Source organism: Hibiscus syriacus, unplaced genomic scaffold (genome assembly GCF_006381635.1).
Source record: "Hibiscus syriacus cultivar Baekdansim isolate YM2019G1 unplaced genomic scaffold, ASM638163v2 tig00110328_pilon, whole genome shotgun sequence".
Lineage (NCBI taxonomy): Eukaryota > Viridiplantae > Streptophyta > Magnoliopsida > Malvales > Malvaceae > Hibiscus > Hibiscus syriacus.
In genome coordinates this window covers 815,359-833,964 of record NW_024062685.1, presented here as the reverse complement: position 1 = coordinate 833,964, position 18,606 = coordinate 815,359, and the positions used below count along the sequence as shown (strand labels likewise).

The 18,606-nt window shown below is 38.9% G+C and overlaps 4 protein-coding genes across 4 annotated transcripts; 2 read left to right on the top strand and 2 right to left on the bottom strand.

Annotated features, from left to right (window-relative positions):
- Window positions 1-824: 824 nt before the first annotated feature.
- On the bottom strand, window positions 825-2,627 carry LOC120118431 (xyloglucan galactosyltransferase XLT2-like). The gene has a single exon (XM_039138458.1). The coding sequence runs from the start codon at window positions 2,540-2,542 to the stop codon at window positions 992-994; it is 1,551 nt and encodes a 516-aa protein (XP_038994389.1). The 5' UTR covers window positions 2,543-2,627; the 3' UTR covers window positions 825-991.
- Window positions 2,628-5,184: 2,557 nt separating this feature from the next.
- On the top strand, window positions 5,185-5,976 carry LOC120118811. Its single transcript, XM_039138780.1, has one exon. It carries the CDS (start codon window positions 5,185-5,187, stop codon window positions 5,974-5,976), a length of 792 nt encoding a protein of 263 aa, XP_038994711.1.
- Window positions 5,977-8,785: 2,809 nt separating this feature from the next.
- LOC120118433 (probable rRNA-processing protein EBP2 homolog) lies at window positions 8,786-10,123 on the bottom strand. The gene is made up of 2 exons (XM_039138459.1): window positions 10,068-10,123; window positions 8,786-9,827 (listed from the first exon to the last, which is right to left on the bottom strand). Exon 2 carries the CDS (start codon window positions 9,814-9,816, stop codon window positions 8,920-8,922), a length of 897 nt encoding a protein of 298 aa, XP_038994390.1. The 5' UTR covers window positions 9,817-9,827; window positions 10,068-10,123; the 3' UTR covers window positions 8,786-8,919.
- A 2,928-nt stretch (window positions 10,124-13,051) lies between these two features.
- Window positions 13,052-15,600, top strand: LOC120118430. Its single transcript, XM_039138457.1, has one exon. It carries the CDS (start codon window positions 13,169-13,171, stop codon window positions 15,521-15,523), a length of 2,355 nt encoding a protein of 784 aa, XP_038994388.1. The 5' UTR covers window positions 13,052-13,168; the 3' UTR covers window positions 15,524-15,600.
- Window positions 15,601-18,606: the final 3,006 nt, after the last annotated feature.

Here is an 18,606-nt window from a genome sequence, read left to right as displayed (position 1 = left end):
TTTCGACCTAAATTCCCCATAGGCCCACCCAAGTGTCTAAATAATTCCAACAAACCCAAGGGCTCGGCCTTTTCGTCATACATAGAAATGGTTGCTTGGCTTGGTTTAATTACCGACAGCTTTGGGACAAATCAGAAACAAATCAAAAAACCAGACATGAAATAAATTAAATAAAAAAAAAAGCGAAATACAATAAATTTATTTTATTTGAAAATATCATATACACATAAAAATATGAATCAAGCAGGACAATGATAACAAATTAATTCAAGTAGTTAGCAGAGCGACAATGATTCCTCCAATTGTTTAATGTTTTCTTCTTTTGTTTTCTTACTAGAAAATCTCATCCAACCGTATTTTTTTCTCCTTGTCCGAGGTTTTCACTATATTTTCCAACGAATAAAGTAAGACCACTACTGCTTATTCAGAAAAATAACTAAGAATTGAGCTTCCTTTAGTTCTTTATGCACTGATAAGCTTACCATTACACTATTTTCTTTTAATGTAAAAAGCCATCCCCAACCAAAACTTTACTCAAATCTCAACATGATACTCATAGGCCAACGAAAGGAAGAAGAAGAAGAAGCTGCAACAATGTATATCATCTAAATAAATGCCAATTATGTCATAGGCCAATTGAAAAGTGATACCTTACTTCCATCTTCAGCTGGTTTGCTTGCTGCTGCAGACAAATCGTGCCATCTGCACATATGTCAATTGTTCCGATCTTCTAGCCATGATTTCAGGATCAACAATCACTAGTGCTGCAGCTCCGACGTATAATAATCGCCGAGGACGAGAATTTACATCTCTAATATAATTTCTTATTCATAATAATCATATATGGTATGTCATTATTGTGTAGAAAAATACAGATACAACAATGTCAGGGGAAGAATAATCATGCCCTCGCCTGCAAAAACAAGAGAAAGAATCTACGTACTCTGAGAATTTTATTGTTACGTGTGTATAATTCTTAGGAAAAGGCAAGTCACCGCTTCCACTTGAATCCAGGCTGCTCTTGCTCCTTGATTCTCTGTAATACACCATCAATGGCGACATCAAATGCATCCTTTGTGTTCTCCAAACCCTTTTCGGGTTTTGCATACACCAGTTTGGGAATGTATCGAATCACTTTCTCCCTCATTTGATTCACCTCTTCTCGGCTGTAACTTTCGAGTACGGATTTTATCGATGTCCCGTTTTTCACCAGGTCGCGGTGGATGAAAACAGAGTAACTCTTGGGGTCATTGGGAAGAAACCACTGGTACTGAAGATAAGCTGTTCGGTGCCAGAAAAACACTGGGATCGATCCGGCGATCATGCAGTCGAAGACAGAGCGGCGAGTGAAACTGTCGCCCCTCGGCTGCAAGCAAAAGCTGGAATCAAGAAAAGTCTCAAGGATCAAGGAGGTGCCGTTGGAGCAGCAGGTACCGGTGCAATTCACGGCTCGGCATGAACCCGAAGCATTGTTGCATTGGCTGAGCAGCGAGGCTCTGAAATCGTTCCTGATTGTGCTACGCGGTGCTCCGGCGAAGCAAAAGAGGGTTTCACGGCGGCGGTTGCGAACGAAGTCCTGCCATTGGACGACGTCGGAATCCGATCTGGGGTGGAATCCGGTGGGGTACGGAACGCCGACATCGAAATAGTCCCAAGGATTTCGTTCGATCAAAAGACGAGTGATGTTCCTCAAACCCGGCACGTAGAGACAGCTGGAGCCCCAGTCTTCGTTCTTCGACCGCCGGAAATCCCACGTGATACGCCCCATCGTCATGAAATGATCCCAGCCGTCGGAACGGTTCCAGTACGGTTGATCCTGCAGCCACTTCAGCAACATCTCGCAGTACCGATCACGATCCTTCGAACTATACCCGAGCCACAAGTACTTCCCGACGGCGAGACCCGCGTAAAACGGTATGTAAAACGCCGTCGCCGAATCCGGTTCCGTCGTACGGCACTCGTGGTTCAAAATGCGGTTGTGGTAAATAACTTCCATGGCGAACTGGTCGGTCCAGTACCAAGCTGGAACCAAACCCTCCGGTACGACCCCGGATAATCCGGTAGCTTTCCTCCCGAACCCGTCGTTGGACAAAGCCTCGCAACGCGAATGCCACGGGTCTAAATCGGCACAGTTATCTAACAACTCTCGGTTGAAAAAAGCCGGTAGGTTGTAAACATATATCCGACCCGACGAACACCGTTCGGGCGGTGAAACGGCCTCGGAAATCGAAATGTCGGCGGATTTTAATTGATGGGTGGATGAAACATTAGACGAATTTTGAAGGAGTTTATCGGAGTAGGACAAAGGGGAAGGGAAATGGGTTCGGCGGTGGAAAAAAGGGAGGGCACGAGCCATGAGGAGGAGGATTATTTGCAATGAAATGATCAAAACAAGTAGCCATAAGCGATTATTGTTTGGGGAAAAGAAGGAACTCTGTGAACGGAAAGAGCCGGATGAGTTTTTGCGCTCGAATGAGTTCAATTCTGGGGTCGTCTTTTTCGATAGAGAAGAAGAGGATTTCGGGGATTGTGACGGAAGCATGAAGTTCCCTCCTTGGAGCAGCCGTTATCCGGCGGCGGTTATGAGATGAGGAGCGGGATTTGCGGCGGCGATGGCGGAATGAATGGAAGCTTTGAAAAGCGGCGCAATGAGCCCTCACCCTACAATGGAAGACCGTGGAAGCAAGATTATGCAAATTGTCTTTGGATTTGTAATATATACGGGAGAGGCGTTTCGAGGTAGAAAATGGTGGGCACTCGGTACTAGCCAGAAGGAGAAAGGCACGTGGCTTGGGTTATCGCCTGTGACCTGCGAGGGCAACCGACAGAGTGTGAAACCCTTTCACTGATTAACACTTGGATTTTTCCGCTTTATTTTCACTTGTACAATTTGTTATTATTTTATGAGTTTTATAATTTGTTATTAGGGTTGTATTTCATAGAATTATTTATTTATAAGTATTAATAAAATTAATAGAAACCATTCTTATTAAAAAAATAAAATACATGTCATTCGAACTTTTGTCATATATATATGTTATTATTTCATAAATTAATTCATAATTCATTTAAAAAATATTAAGTTAATTCATAAATTAAAATACAATTCAACACTAGTTTAAAAAAATAGAAAATAAAGTCCATAATATTTAAATATAAATAATGGTGCATGCCAAGATTAAAAAAATAACCTTCATACATTATCTTTTTCGTTAATAAAATCATATCATTCATAGTTCATGCCATGATTAATGAGGATCATGTGTATAATATCTTTTTCATGTTTGTCTCACCACTTACAATGAGTTTAATTTTTATCTTCATTCTCGCCTCACCACTTATGAAACATGTATCCATTCATGTCTAATTAAATGTGAAGTGGATAAATCATGTAAAACTCTCCTATATTTTTTTTAATAATAGCAACTGAATCTTATTAATATTGGAAAGAATCAATATTACAACACATCATAATAAAGAGATAAATTTGGAGACAATTGTCACCAAAATACTCAAACAAAAGTAAATAATAAACTTAAAATACGAAGAAACTTAAAACATTCCATTGAGAATGACAACCAATATCAAAATCCAATAACCTTCATACAAATTCCTTGTCTTTGTCGAATGAGACGCTTGACAGAGTGATAAAGAGTGGAGAACGAACCAAATAATCTGGCAGGTTATTTCGCTACACAATTCTGATTAAATCGGCAAATAACCTTTTTACCAAAAAAGGGGATCTGACTATACGTGACCACCTACTAACCAATCAGAAAATAAATGTTATGATGGTTTTTGTGCAAGAACCAAAACAACCGCAAAGGTATGTGAAAAACATACCGAAAAATATGAGGATAGTGTCACAAGAGCATAGAAAAATCATGTCACAATGTAAGAGATGTTTATTCAAAATTAAAAAGACTCATGAAAAAATAGACATAATAAAAGTTAGAGAATTAATATTCCCCGACTGTCGACAACTAACATTAAGATTAATACCGTCACTGACTAAACAAATATCAAGAGAAAGAAGCGTCACAAAAATATAGTAAGAAAACTATGTTGAGGGAAGAGAGAGGGACTAGGGTTTCTTAAAAGTTTATTTTTGAGAAAGAGACAAATTTTTCATTAGAAACACTTAAATAAAGTGTAAATTTTCTATTGCAATTTGTTAATCAAAATTAAGGGTAAGTAGAGATGGGCATGAGTAAGATTTTTACATATCTGACTTCGACCCAAAAATTATTACCCCTCACTCGACTCGAACGTAATTTTAAAAGGTTTTACTCGACCTGATACCTACCAAAATTTTGAACTAAAAACCCGATTTAACCTGACCTGACCCTGATCAATTTTAGATTACACCTTTTTTTTCACCTGTTCCCTTATTTTCTCATCATTTATTCAATTTTCTCACTAACCAAATAAACAAAAAGAAAAAATAGACCCTCCTGACCTCAATCCAAAAAAGTTGTGCCACCTTGAAGATGAACCCCCTAACAAGAACTGGTTGCCGACAGTAATACTTTCCGATCCCAATGTTGGCCCCTCCAGATTTCAGAACTCACCATGGATTTGGACAAGCAGACTACCACTTCCCCCGGCGATATCTTACAAAGATAAACTAATGGGTGATAAACAGTGCCACTCAATCCCTGAAGAATAAATCCTTGATGAAGAGGATTTCGAAATACCGAATGAAGACGTCACCAGCACCGTAATTGATGGTCTCTTATCGATCGGATTCTTTGAATGCATCCAATCTCTAGCGGAAAAGAACCTTACCCAGACCATCGTTGTCAAACTCCTTGGGCGACGTATCAGCTACACTACCCTTCGAAACAAGATATATGAGCTCTGAAACCATCGCAACCTTTTAAGTTGATGGACAATGAAAATGATTATTACCTAATTAACATTCGCACCCAATCGGATTATTTGAAGGTTTTATCTGATGGTCCCTGGACGATATTTGGCTATTACCTCACCATCGAGCCTTCGTCGTCAAATTTCTGCCCATGGTAACCATATCCAAGCAAGGTTATTGCTTGGATTCGCCTCTCTGGTTTTCAAGTCACTCTATACAAACGCATCATCATCACTGAAATTGGAGAGAACATTGGTCCGATAATCAAGATCGACTACCAAACGGAATGTGGATGAAAAGGACGATTTGTGAGGATGGCCATACGAGTTGACCTCAACCAGCCTCTAATCTCCAAGCTCTCCATTAATAGTCGTATTCAGATCATCGAGTATGAATCTCTTCCTACGGTTTGCTTCAATTGCGGAACATGTGGCCATGTCAAGGATACTTGCCCGAAGATAACTACTACAAATGACCACCATTCAACTTACATCCCTACAAATGAACAAACCAAGCCCGAAACTAGTGAGTCGGTCAGACCGTGGATGCTAGTTGACCGAAGGCAGAAACGATCCCAACATAACACCCATGCAAATCCCATGCAAAAACATGGCCCATCCATATCTGAATCCAATTTTAACCCCCTATTTGAATCAGTTGAACAACAACCTGTCGAAACAACTCGCGAAGCCTTCACCCCCGAAACTAGTGAGTCGTTCAGACCGTGGATGCTAGTTGACCGAAGGCAGAAACGATCCCAACATAACACCCATGCAAATCCCATGCAAAAACATGGCCCATCCATATCTGAATCCAATTTTAACCCCCTATTTGAATCAGTTGAACAACAACCTGTCGAAACAACTCGCGAAGCCTTCACCCCCGAAACTGTCCAGCAACCATCTGCACCCTCGGTTAACACAATACCAGCCACCAGCATCGAGAATGAGAATATATCGGTCAATAAAATACCAGTCGTGGCTACTACTAACACAGGAAAGGTGAATATCTCAGCTCGAGCCAAGAAGGTCAAGTTGAAAAGTATAGTGCCTTCTTGCAAACCAATTGCCCCCGCTCGCCAAAACTTTCGGTCAAACCGTCCATGAAACACCACTCCACTGCCTTCTCCATGGCTGATAGTCGCAGTATTATCAAGACTCAGCCTCCTTCTGGGTTTGATAGGTTGAAACACCCAGTGGTTATTATCCCTGACTTCTCTGATATAATCCCCCACACCAAACCGCTTGACCTCACATCTAACCTTCTAATACCACTGTTAATCTCGAAAGCAGCACTTCCACTTTGTTATTGGCCTCTCATGTGCCAAAGATTGCCCCTTCTGAGATGAACAATAACTCGACCAGCATGTCGGCTTATCAAATGTCGTTTTGGCCCTCCTCACTCTTTTTTTTATGGATTTAATCTCTTCTTTCGGAATGTTCAAGGTTGTGGCAACCCTAAGTTTGTTACTGCTGCTCGCCAGTATTTCCGTGACTGTTGTCCTGATGTTATCAGTTTGGTGGAACCTCACATCAACGGGTCTCATGCCGATTCTATTATTGCTGCTCTAGGATTTCTGAACTCCCATCATGTTGAGGTTGCATGGTATTGGTGGTATTTGGCTTTGTTGGCGGGATCATATTTAAGATGATGAATGCAATCAACCAAATACTTGGGTCTCGAAAGTGTAGGAAGAACTTAGATTCTAGCCTTAATTATAAAATAATTTAAAAATTATATTGTACTTCTTAAATGAGTAATCAGAACTTTTTTTTAATCATATAGGTGTCTAACGTTACGAATGTTATTATTTTAAGTGTCCAGGCAGTAACTGTCGTTAAATTTCTCTATTAAATGACACGTTTCACGTTACGATAATTTTGAAAATTTTATTTTCAAAAAAATAAAAAAAAAATTATGTGGGGTCATAATATCGCCGACATCGTCTTTACCAGCCACATCCACTACCGCCGACATAGTTCTTGCTATCTTTCTAGTCATACGCTGTCATACTTGATACCAGGGATTTAAATAGCGTTCGCGGTCATGTTTTCGATCGTGTCGCGTTTATCGCAGTTATGGACATAACACAGGCCATTGCGGTCACTGCAGGTGTCGCGGTCGTGAATTTTTTTAAAATTTCGTACAACTTATCTTAAAACACAATAATTATAATTATAATGAGTCATTTTTAATGATTTTTAGAATGTTTTCTAAGCGAAAGTGACATTATATAATATAGTTTAATCAAATATAAGATTTTAAAAACCCGACAAAAGAATAAGATAATTAATGATGAGTGATGACATTGTGAATACATTATTATTTAAAAGAAATAAGATATATAATATAATTAAATAATATAAAGTAAATAATTTAATTAACTATTTCGGATTCATTTGATTCCAAGTTCTTTGTGCTTGTGGAGTACTGAATGTCTCGTGTTTACTTCGAAATAGTAACAATTGCATAAACAAAAGTTTACTTTCTAAAGTAAGGATTAAATTATAAATTCTAAAAGATAAGGATAACAAATTAACATATCACTTAAAAATATATTTTAAATTTTATTTAAAAAATAAAATAAGGTGAGGAAATGGGAGTGGGAGTGGGAGTGGGAGTGGCCAGTGGGAGTAGGAGTAGGAGTGGACGGCCCAAACTATTACCTTTCATTGTTTGAGTTAAAACCCAAACATATCTTCTAATTCTCCACAAGTCCAAATCTCTCTATTCTCAACCTTTCATTTTTCACAAAATTTCATCGAGCGTCCACTCGACCATATTCTTTGGGGGGTGTCATTGTGTGACAATAAACATGGTTGTCCAAGTTTCTTTTCCCTGTTGCTTTTTGTGTGAGAATTCCAACTCTTTTAAGCATTTTTCTTTTGTAGTAACGGTTGAAAAGCGGTAATAGCATCCTGTTATCGACGCTATTCACTATTACCCGATAAATTGTGGGCGCGAAGGACCGATATCGACGTGAATTCGTTACCCAACGCTAAATTATTAAATATCAGTTTTGGACGACGACACGACCGCAAAATAACAGTCGCTATTGCGTTTGTGTCCCACTATTTGAACCTTGCTTGAAGCTGATTAGCTGTCAAGATCATACGGGGTCGTAATTTGCAACATAAGGTTCGTTGAGCTACACACGTCGATTGATCTTCGATTTATCATGATTTCATAAAGTTTTCGATTGTCGGGTTTAGCTTCATCGACGACAAAAAGATACGACTGGCGTGAAATGAAGGTTTTCAAAGCTTGGAGTTTTTCCTGAAGTGATTCAAATTTATGTATTTTTTAAATATAATTTTAAAAAAATCTTTAGAATTATCATAACCTTACACATGATTTGTCATTTAACGACATAATTTGACAGTAATTATGACCCAGACATCTAAAGCGATAACATTCATATGGTTAGGCACATGGATGATTAAAAAAAAAAGTTCAACCACCTATTTAATAAAAATGTTTAGACACTTACTTTATAATAAAGCATAGATTCAATATGATAATGGGACAATGCATCGTTTATTTAGTAGACATCGTCAACTTGCAAGTTGGTCTCTTTGACCTTCTATCATGGAGTAGATTGTTTAGTGTCTCTTTCCCTTGTAAATGAAGGGTACATTAACTTTACAGCCTAAAAATCTATATAAAAAGACGTGGATGTAAGGCCTCTTGATAGTATACACAATCGTACATATGTATTTGCTTGCACTAGTGCATGTCAGGTCCTATTGATACTTGAATGAACTCGTGCTCGAAACCATAAGAAGAATTCGAGGGCGATCAATGCTCGTCGTCGTAAGATCGATATCATAAAAATCGAACTCGAGATATATTATCCAATCTCGGTTTTTGGTTACCATCCATACCATACTCCCGCATCAAGACACCAAATTAACGTAGCCATTACACAATGTACTCAGAAAAACAGCTTAAAGATGTATCAAAAACATAGTTAATGATGAAGCAACTAAAATTTAAGCAAATGCATAACAAAATTGCCCTGAAAAAGTGAAAACAAGTCCGAGCTAAATTCACCTTTTCCTTTTCTTGTTTCCTGCAACACTGCCTTTGTTGAAGGCTCGAAAATCGTTCGTCGTTTCTGCAGTGTTTTGCTTCTTCATACCTTTCCTTCCTCCGAACCCGAACTTTGAATCCCGGAACTCCCTGTTTTTCTTATTCTTCAAATTACCCTTTCCACCACCTTGCTTTGCCTTCCCTCCGGATCGATCACCCGGTGGCACCTCCGGCCTTTTCTTGCTCGACCTCTCGAAAGTTTTACCTTCTCCGAAACCCAAGTCCGGCATACTATCTTTTCCGTCTTTGAAGCCGCTCTGCTGCCTTTGCTTCCTCCACTTCTTAACTTCCTCAATCTCTTGTTTCTTCTGCTTAGCCCTTTCTTTCAACTTCTCAGCTTGAACCTCTTTAGCAATCCTCTTGGATTCCCTTGCTTTCCTCCTCTCTTCGGCTTCTTCGATCTGTTTCTTCTGCGCCAAGAGCTTGCCCTTGACCTTCTGCATATGAGCATCCGTCTTAACCATCTCCGCATAATAGTCCGGTGGCCTAAGGAATGGCAGCCCCATTGATTGAAACTTGTCGAACGCCAGCCTCGTCCCCTCCAACGCCTGCGTGTAAAAAGCGAGCTCTCTCGCTAAGTCATCGTTCACATCCACCTCTTTCTCATGATTGATATCGAGGGAAAGCTTGTGCATCCAATCGACGTTTTCCGGCCAGCTGATATCTTCGAGCTTCTCGACAAGGCCTTCTCGATTGTATACGGCGGTCTTCGACGGCTCCATCAACTTCACGTCTTCCTGCTCCGATTCAGATTCGAATTCAGACTCTTCTTCCTCACTGTGAGGATCCATTACATCATCTTCCGCTGCATTCTCGGGTTGTAAGAAGCTTAAATCTTTGCTTCGCAGCCCCATAGAGTACAAATCTGCCATAAAAATGGGGTAAAATCAAAAGGTCGTAACTCGTAATAATTCAAATAGAATTGGGGGGGGGGGTTGAAAGTAAAAACATTAGTTTTATTCCCATATGAAGCAAATCAAAATTTCAAAAACATATGAACGACAAGACAAACAAATTACTCAGAACTTGGAGCAAAAAAACATAAACTTATCAGAAAGAAAAAAGATACTTAAAGCACAAAACTAGTTGATTAGGAAGAAAATACCAGCTGCCTGTTCCTCAAAACCTGAGCAAAACCCTAGCAGCTCTAAATATTGAGTCTTGATTTTTTTTTTATTCCTTTAATGGTCTCCTTCCCCTTTTAGTTGGATTCGGCTCTTTCGGTTGGATGGGCTTTGGGTTTAGAAAATTAGACAGTTTCTATGATCCAATTGATTTACAATCCAACTAAGGTCCCGTTTGGTAACGTAGTTTAGAAGCATTTTTAGTTAGAAATTTCGTTTTTAATGTAAAACTAATGCTAAACGAGTAAATATTGAAGAAAAAATATAATAAAAGTGATGGTTTCAAATTAACCGTAAAAGTTAAAATTTTTAGTTTTTCATTTTAATTAGAGAAAATAACCTCAGTGATCAAAAATGCTTTATAATATACGATTTTAACCAATTTTTTTGGATTTGCCAAAATGACCAACTAAATCACAATGCGATCGATAATTCGCAACGCGATCTCCGGTATCGCAAATCAGTTTCCAAATTCGCAACGCGAACTTCGACTATCGCATTGTGATTTACATATTCGCATTACGATAGTCCAAGTTCGCATTGCGATAGTCGAAGTTCGCGTTGCGATTTATTCCAAATTCGTTGCGATAGTCCAAGTTTGCGTTGCGATTTATTCCAAGTTCGTTGTGATAGTCAAAGTTCGCGTTGTGATTTATTCCAAATTCGTTGCGATAGTTCAAAATCGCAACGACGGTATTGCATTTGTTTCTTAAGAATTTTCTCTAAAAAGATAGTATTCGCGCGGACATGTCGAAGACACGTATTACCACGACCACGACGGCGGCGGCGGCGCGCGAGAGTCCCCCTTGTTCTCTATCACTCAACAAGGAAGTGGGAAAGTCAAGCCTTAAATACCATTCCCAATAGTGTTTCCAATACTATGTGGGATTGAGCATTACCAACACTTGTTCTAATACTATGTGGGATTGAGCCTTAAATAGTGATATTATTTTTGAATGTTTTGCTTAAAATTGCAATAATCGCGATTGATTGTAGATTGACTTTTAATTATGACATATTTAATCGTATAATATTAATGCAATTGGTTGCTGATTTAATTGTTTTAAGGTGCATGATTGTTAATTGTTTCCTGAATAATCACATTGTATTGGAAACAAGTGTTGGTAATGCTCAATCTCACATAGTATTGGAAACACTATTGGGAATGGTATTTAAGGCTTGGTTTTCCCACTTCCTTGTTGAGTGATAGAGAATAAGGGGGACTCTCGCGTGCCGTCGCCGCCGCCGTCCGTCTCGTCCGTCTCGTCTTCGATACGTACGCGCGAATACTATCTTTTTAGAGAAAATTCTTAAGAAACAAATGCAATACCACCAATCGTTGCGATTTTGGTCACTGAGGTTATTTTCTCTTTTAATTATGTGTAGAAAGAAATTTGTATTTTATCTTTACTAATGCATGTCTCTACTCAATTATATATATATATATATATATATATATATATATTGAAAAACATGATATAGCAATCAGCAAGCTAAACTACACAACTAGCCTTCATCTTCCAGTGTACCATTTTGCTGGTGCAGAATGTCCTTCTGAAGCAGCTGGTGAGCTTCAGTGAGGGGAACGTGAAAAACACTATGAACAAAAGGTAAATTCCATGCGACTCTAGCCAAGCCATCAGCAACTCTATTGCATTCACGGGGAGCGAATCTGAAAGATACAATCCAATCACGATCAAGAAAATAATCCAAGTGAGGAGCCATAGTCGAAACACCTCGAGAATCTGACTCCCTACGAACCACCGCCAGTGCCTTCTTGCTGTCTGTTTCGATAACAATATTTCTAAACCCGAGCTCCCATGCAACCTTCAAAACTTCGTAAATGGCCCATTATTCAGCATCTAGAACTGAGTAGCAACCAATGGATTTAGAAAAACCTAACGATCCACTCTCCCAAATGATTCCGTAACGCACCACCACATGTTGATAAATCAGTCACTCTCTGTCGAGCACCATCCGTATCGAGCTTCAAAGTGCCAGGTGACGGTGTATCCTATCTAACCTCTCTTATAGCTCGAGCACCTTGTGCAATAGAATCGCTTTGCCTCTTTCGTATCGCCTGGACAGCTTCCACGAGCATGCGGCGACTAACCTGGAATACTCCCTCAAACAAAGAACTACCTGGTTCAAAAATAATTTTGTTACGGCGCGTCCATAAGCACCATAGAATTGCTCCAAAAAGCAAATCTCACTCCTCAATTATGTATTAACGTTTTATTTTAATAATTTAATATTATATTTTTAAAATAATTTATTTTAATTATTTAAAAATAAATAAATTCATGATTTATATATTAATATTTACAGTGAATTATATAAAATATATTTTTATTATAATTATATTTTTATTATAATTTAATACCCGAACAAAATTTTCTTTTAATACTGAAATCACTTAATATATTTAATTTAAATAATTCAAAGTTTAAACTTGTTTTGTTTAGATTTTCCCCTTTTTATTGGTTATGAAATAAGTTTTTGTGGAACTTTTTCAGAAATTTTCAAATTTAAATAACGTACAGGTTAAGCCAGTCCAAAAGAATATAAAATATCAATAAATAATATTATAATCGTAGCATATTATTAAAAGAGAGTATGATGTAGAAATAGTTCTTTGATGATTATAATGTATTATTTTATTAAATATCGAGATATTTTAATGAAAAAGAATGAGTTTAGAATATATAAATAATTGGATGATCATTTTATAAATTTTAATAATAAAGTAATTTAATAAATAAATCTCTTATTATTAAATAATCATTTTATAATTTTTAATAATAAAAAAATTAATAAAATAACGTTCGAGAGATTATTTGTGCACTATACCATTAAAAGTACATAATTGGGGTGGAAAAAATAGTTTGACATGACAACTACAACCATGGGAATAGACCTCTCATTTCCTCTTCATTTCTGCATATATACCCCTTTGTATCTATCGTTCTTCTGCTGCCCATCTCTCCTGCCGCATAAATTCACCCTTTAAAGCCATGTCTTCACTTTTCACCGCCACCTTTAGCTGACACCTATACACCACCTTACCATATATAACTCTCCAATGGCTTCCACTGTCTCTCTGCCTCCAACTGACCCTTCATCTTCTTCCAGTGAAGACCCGGCTGCCAAAGCCCTCAACAAGCGATACCAAGGCCTCGTCACGGCTCGAACTAAGGCCACCAAGGGCAAGGGAGCTTGGTACTGGGCTCACCTCGAACCGATCCTCGTTCGGAACCCGGAGAGCAGCCTCCCCAAAGCCGTTAAACTCAGGTGTTCCCTCTGCGACGCCGTTTTCTCCGCCTCGAACCCGTCCCGGTCCGCTTCAGAGCACTTGAAACGCGGTACCTGCCCCAATTTCAGCTCCGGTTTGAGACCAGGTTCGTCGTTGTCTCCGTTGCCTATATCTTCCTTGGCTTCCCCTTCTTCCGTTTCGTATCATCATAATCATCGAAAACGAAGTCCACCGGCGGCGGCTGTCTCTGTTTTGCAAAACCAAGTTAGTAATAACGGTAACGATGATAATAATAATAATTGTAATAGCAACTCTTTGGCTATAGTTGAGTCCACTCGTTTTCTGGGTTACTCGAGCCATAGTAATAACAAATATAATGATGGGTTGAATCAGCATCGTTTGGTCTTATCTGGTGGGAAAGAAGATTTGGGTGCCTTGGCAAGGTTGGAAGATAGTGTTAAGAAGCTTAAGAGTCCTAAAATTTCCCCAGGTCCAGCTTTAAGCAAGGGCCAGATAGATTCTGCACTTGATTTATTAGCTGAGTGGTTCTATGAGTCTTGTGGATCAATTTCCTTTTCTAGCCTCGAGCACCCAAAGTTTCGGGCTTTCCTTAACCAGGTTGGAATGCCAGTTATTTCGAGAAGGGACCTCTCGGGTGCTCGGCTCGATAATAAGTTCCACGAGGCGAAGGGTGAATCCGAGGCTAGAATTAGGGATGCAATGTACTTTCAAGTTGCTTCTAATGGGTGGAAGAGTTGTCGTGGTTGCAGTAGCTATACTAGTACTACTAGCAGCTCTGGTTGTGTGGAGGAGAATTTTGTTAAATTCAGTGTTAATCTTCCCAATGGGAGCAGCTTGTACCAGAAGGTGGTCTTTACCGGTGAACCGGTTACTTCCAAGCAGGCTGAGGGGGTCTTGTGGGAGACGATAATGGGGATATCCGGAAGCGGTATTCAGAAATGTGTAGGGATAGTTTCGGATCATAAGGCGAAGGCATTGAGGAATTTGGAGATTCAGAATCATTGGATGGTTAATCTATCTTGTCAGCTTCAAGGTTTTATTAGTTTGATAAAGGATTTTATCAAAGAGCTTCCCCTTTTCAGGACTGTCATCGAGAATTCCTTAAAGATATCGAGTTTTGTTAACAATAATTTGCAAGTTAGAAACGGGTTTCAAAAGTATAGTATGCAGGAGCTCGAGTGTGCTGGGTTGATACGGGTTCCTTTAAACAAATGTCATTGCAGAAGTAATATTGCACGTGTTTTTGCAATGATGGAGGACATATTGAGCTGTTCGCAAGTGCTTCAGATGGTCGTGTTGGATGATTCTTACAAGGGGATCTGTATCGAGGATCCCGTCGCAAGGGAAGTTGCTGGGATTGTCCAAAATGAAGGGTTTTGGAATGATTTAGGGGCAGTTTATGCACTGGTGAAGTTGATCAAAGGTATGGCTCATGAGATTGAGATGGAAAGGCCATTGATTGGGCAATGCCTCCCTCTTTGGGAGGAGTTGAGGGTCAAAGTGAAGGAATGGTGTACCAAGTTCAACGTTGCTGAAGCTCCCGTTGAGAAAATTGTTGAAAAGAGATTTAAAAAGAGCTACCACCCTGCATGGTCAGCTGCATTTATACTTGATCCACTTTACTTGATACGGGATACCAGCGGAAAATACCTTCCACGCTTCAAGTTTTTGACTCATGAGCAGGAGAAGGATGTTGACGAGCTCATCACTCGTTTGGTTACCAAGGAAGAAGCACATGTTGCACTGATGGAGCTCATGAAATGGAGATCAGAAGGGTTAGAGCCACTATATGCCCAAGCTGTTCAGGTTAAACAACGAGACTCCGTGACTGGAAAAATGAAAATTGCTAACCCGCAGAGCAGTAGGCTGGTTTGGGAAACATGTCTTAGCGAATACAAATCATTAGGAAAGGTTGCGGTGAGGCTTATCTTCCTACATGCAACATCGAGCGGATTTAAACATAACTGGACTTTGATGAAGTGGATTTGTGTCCACCGACACTCACGGATAGGCTTTGAAAGGGCTCAGAAGATGATATTCATTGCAGCTCATTCAAAGCTTGACAGGAGGGATTTCTCCAATGAGGAAGAAAAAGATGCAGATCTGTTCATGATCGGCCGTGAGGATGACGTCCTCAATGAAGCTTTTGCAGATGCGCCATAAGTGTAATGCTTTTCTTTTAACTCTTGTAGAATTGTAAACCTTTAGGATTTGATCGAATACTTTCTTCATTGTCTTTTTTTTTTTCCATCTTTACTTCTGTTTTAATTTTAAACCAGGAAACATATAGATAGTGATGTAGTTGCCAGAGAATGCTTGTTAGAATTTCGTAATTGCATGATTGGAATGAAATATCACTTTATTGCCCACCCATGCTTTCTTTTTCTTGTGTTAAACTGTCAATGAACTACAACCATTTTCATGGAGTTAATCACTAACAATCCGGATATTTGAGAGATCTGAAATAAAGAATTGCAATCTTTTTTCGACGGAATAAACTGTGATATGTCATCTGACTTCTGTTGTCTGCATGTTCGACCAACTGAAGTTAATGGTGACTTCAACTAGATGCATGTTTATATATGCTCTGTTTATGTTTTTGTTGGATCCATTTGCCGTCTTGGTATGCACAATGGCTGCATCCAAAATAGAGTCGGTAGAAAAGATCACAAACTTTCAAGACCTCGTAAACCGATCTGGAATTCGTACAAGGATGAGTTAACCAGATTCATATCGTTCCAACATATCAGTAAGATTCTTGGAAGGGTGCTGATCCATTTTATTGCCTGTGTCTTGAAAACTTAGTATGTCAGTGCCTGGTATAGGAAATAGTAAGAACATGACCCAATTTGGTGTGTCCATTTTTGGAATGTTGACATTTCTAATATTGTTTTACCTCCATATTTTCCCTTTGTGTAATTGAACGGGGATTATGTTGTATATCTAATCCGGAAAAGATAAGGAATCTCATGGAACCAACTATTGCTTGAAGAAAATTCACCTATTACAAGAATTAAAGCCTGTTTATTGATTAAAATGAGTTTGGAACTATGCTAACTGCAATAAGAGGCCTTGAAATGCAAATAGAATTTGTCAAGAAACTTACAAGTATCATTGTTGGCGCAGATATTCAGTTGAGCTTGTGGTGAATCAGATTTTAGTCTCCACCCAAAAGGGTCAACCTCGGATGAACTTGGGAAGTGTATCTTCGTCGCTCGAGGGCTGGCTGGTTTCGCCAATGTGTGAACCCCACTATGAGGAGCGGATGTCTGTCTTGTCGTAGTCAAGGAAAAGTAAGAAACAACCGCCTTTTTCCTCCTCTCTCTTCGTTTATCTATCAGATCTTTTATTTCTTTTGGATGGCTTAATCCCATCATTATCGGTAGCTTGTCTTTCAAACATTGCAATTATGGTGACATTGTTACTTTCTGGCTGGGCCCTTTGCCTTTTCTTTTCAAACTTTTAATGTCAAAACTGAATATTGAAAGCTTTTGCAGCGTTATCGATATAGCTGCTACAAAGTTTTTGAGCAAAGAAGAAGCAAAGAGGACTGTCGGTTTTGGAAGCACACAATGGCTGATAGGGATATCACAACCTGATTTTGTAGGCTCTATATTTCTGTGAGCATTGTTGACTAACTCACAGGTTAGTGGTATTAGTAGTATTCATATAGTTCCATATATCAAAAGTTTCTTTACTATTTTGGTTGCCATGGGCATGTATCCATGCATGATACAATCAACTTTGGGACAATATTTTACAAGAAGATAAAAAAATGTAAAAATTTCGAATTTAACACATTAGTAAAAATACATATTATGCGTATGAAAAATATGGTAGGTTGGCTGCACGGTAAACATGTGAATGCATTGAACTCAGGTTTTATTCATCATTTTAATCCCTTGTTTATTTTGACGAAAGACTGCAAATCCACGAATGGACTTACCGTGCTGTGCAAGTAATAGGTGAAAAGGAACGTCAAGAGTGAACCCTAAACCGTGCTGTCCCATGCTCCGGTTTCTTAAGTATTATCGTATCACTCTGTTATACACCATCGGTGGACAATCCCAGGAAAACTTTTACATGAAACCATTGCTGCACTGCAGCAGTCCCCTATTGATGGTAAAACTATGTTAAACTCCAAACGAGATATCCAGTAAAAGCACAGGTTCGCACTCACTCTTCGGACACGGTTTTAGACTCGTCTACCTACTGACCTTCATATGTATGTAGTCAGCAGAGTATAAACGTAGATTTCTCAACCTTTTGTGTGTCTTTACTACTAGAATTTTAAGGGAGGGACAATGGAGCTGTCGGCAAGGCCAAGTAATGTTGACTGCTCACCAACTAGGGAGGCGGGGCTGCTTTTTTCTTCTTCTTCGACCAGTATAGTATGGTATTGTTCATCCCACTAATTTTGTTTGATAAAAGGGAAAGAAAAGTATAAATCATTAGTGTATAGGACAGGGGGAGGACCCGCCCTTTTTCTACAAGAATCTTGACACTTTCAATGCTACACCATGATTGAACATTCTTTCCTGATATCATACTTCTCCACCTTTTCTTTTTCCCTCATACCACTCACACGGTGGTTGATTGTTTTTTGAACTTGAAGCAGAATCAGAATAATTTGTGTTAAGTAGTTTGTGATTTGAATTCCGTTTGATTTAATCTGAAAAGGTTCACGGTGTGATCCTCCGAACCCAGTTTATTTCATTCGCAATCACAATAAATTTAGTGGTCTATCCTACTGTACCAACCAATTGTTGGTTTCTTCCATTAATCTTCTCTAATCTTCTCTGTGTTCTTATTTTCACTGGATGTTATTATGCAAGCCAAACCTGTCAAGTCAAGCAGGGTAATCCAGCAAATTCTTTTGCTCGGCTGATTCACGTTACAATACCCTAACATTTTTTTATGGGAAAGAAACATGGATTGAATTTGTAGATCTTATTATACATTTTTTTAAATTGAGTTGGACGAAATTCATATTACAAATAATGTATTTACCTTGATAAATCCAAAATCCAAATCTTAATATTTATTCTTTCTAATTTTTAAGATAATTGGGTATTGAAAGATGGAAAGAAAGGGTTAGACTTAAAGATACCCATAACTCACCAACAACAAGTGGAATGAGACACTAACAAGTGGAATGAGACACTAGGTTCTTTAAGTAAGGTTAGGGTTCGAATCCTGGCATTTGTGAATGGATCAAACTGGGTTGGGAGGGTCACTCTCGTCTA

What these genes read in the sequence shown, in the direction of transcription:
- LOC120118431 (XM_039138458.1), bottom strand. Translation starts at nt 2,542, where the DNA reads ATGCTTCCGTCACAATCCCCGAAATCCTCTTCTTCTCTATCGAAAAAG.
- LOC120118811 (XM_039138780.1), top strand. Translation starts at nt 5,185, where the DNA reads ATGGCCATACGAGTTGACCTCAACCAGCCTCTAATCTCCAAGCTCTCC.
- LOC120118433 (XM_039138459.1), bottom strand. Translation starts at nt 9,816, where the DNA reads ATGGGGCTGCGAAGCAAAGATTTAAGCTTCTTACAACCCGAGAATGCA.
- LOC120118430 (XM_039138457.1), top strand. Translation starts at nt 13,169, where the DNA reads ATGGCTTCCACTGTCTCTCTGCCTCCAACTGACCCTTCATCTTCTTCC.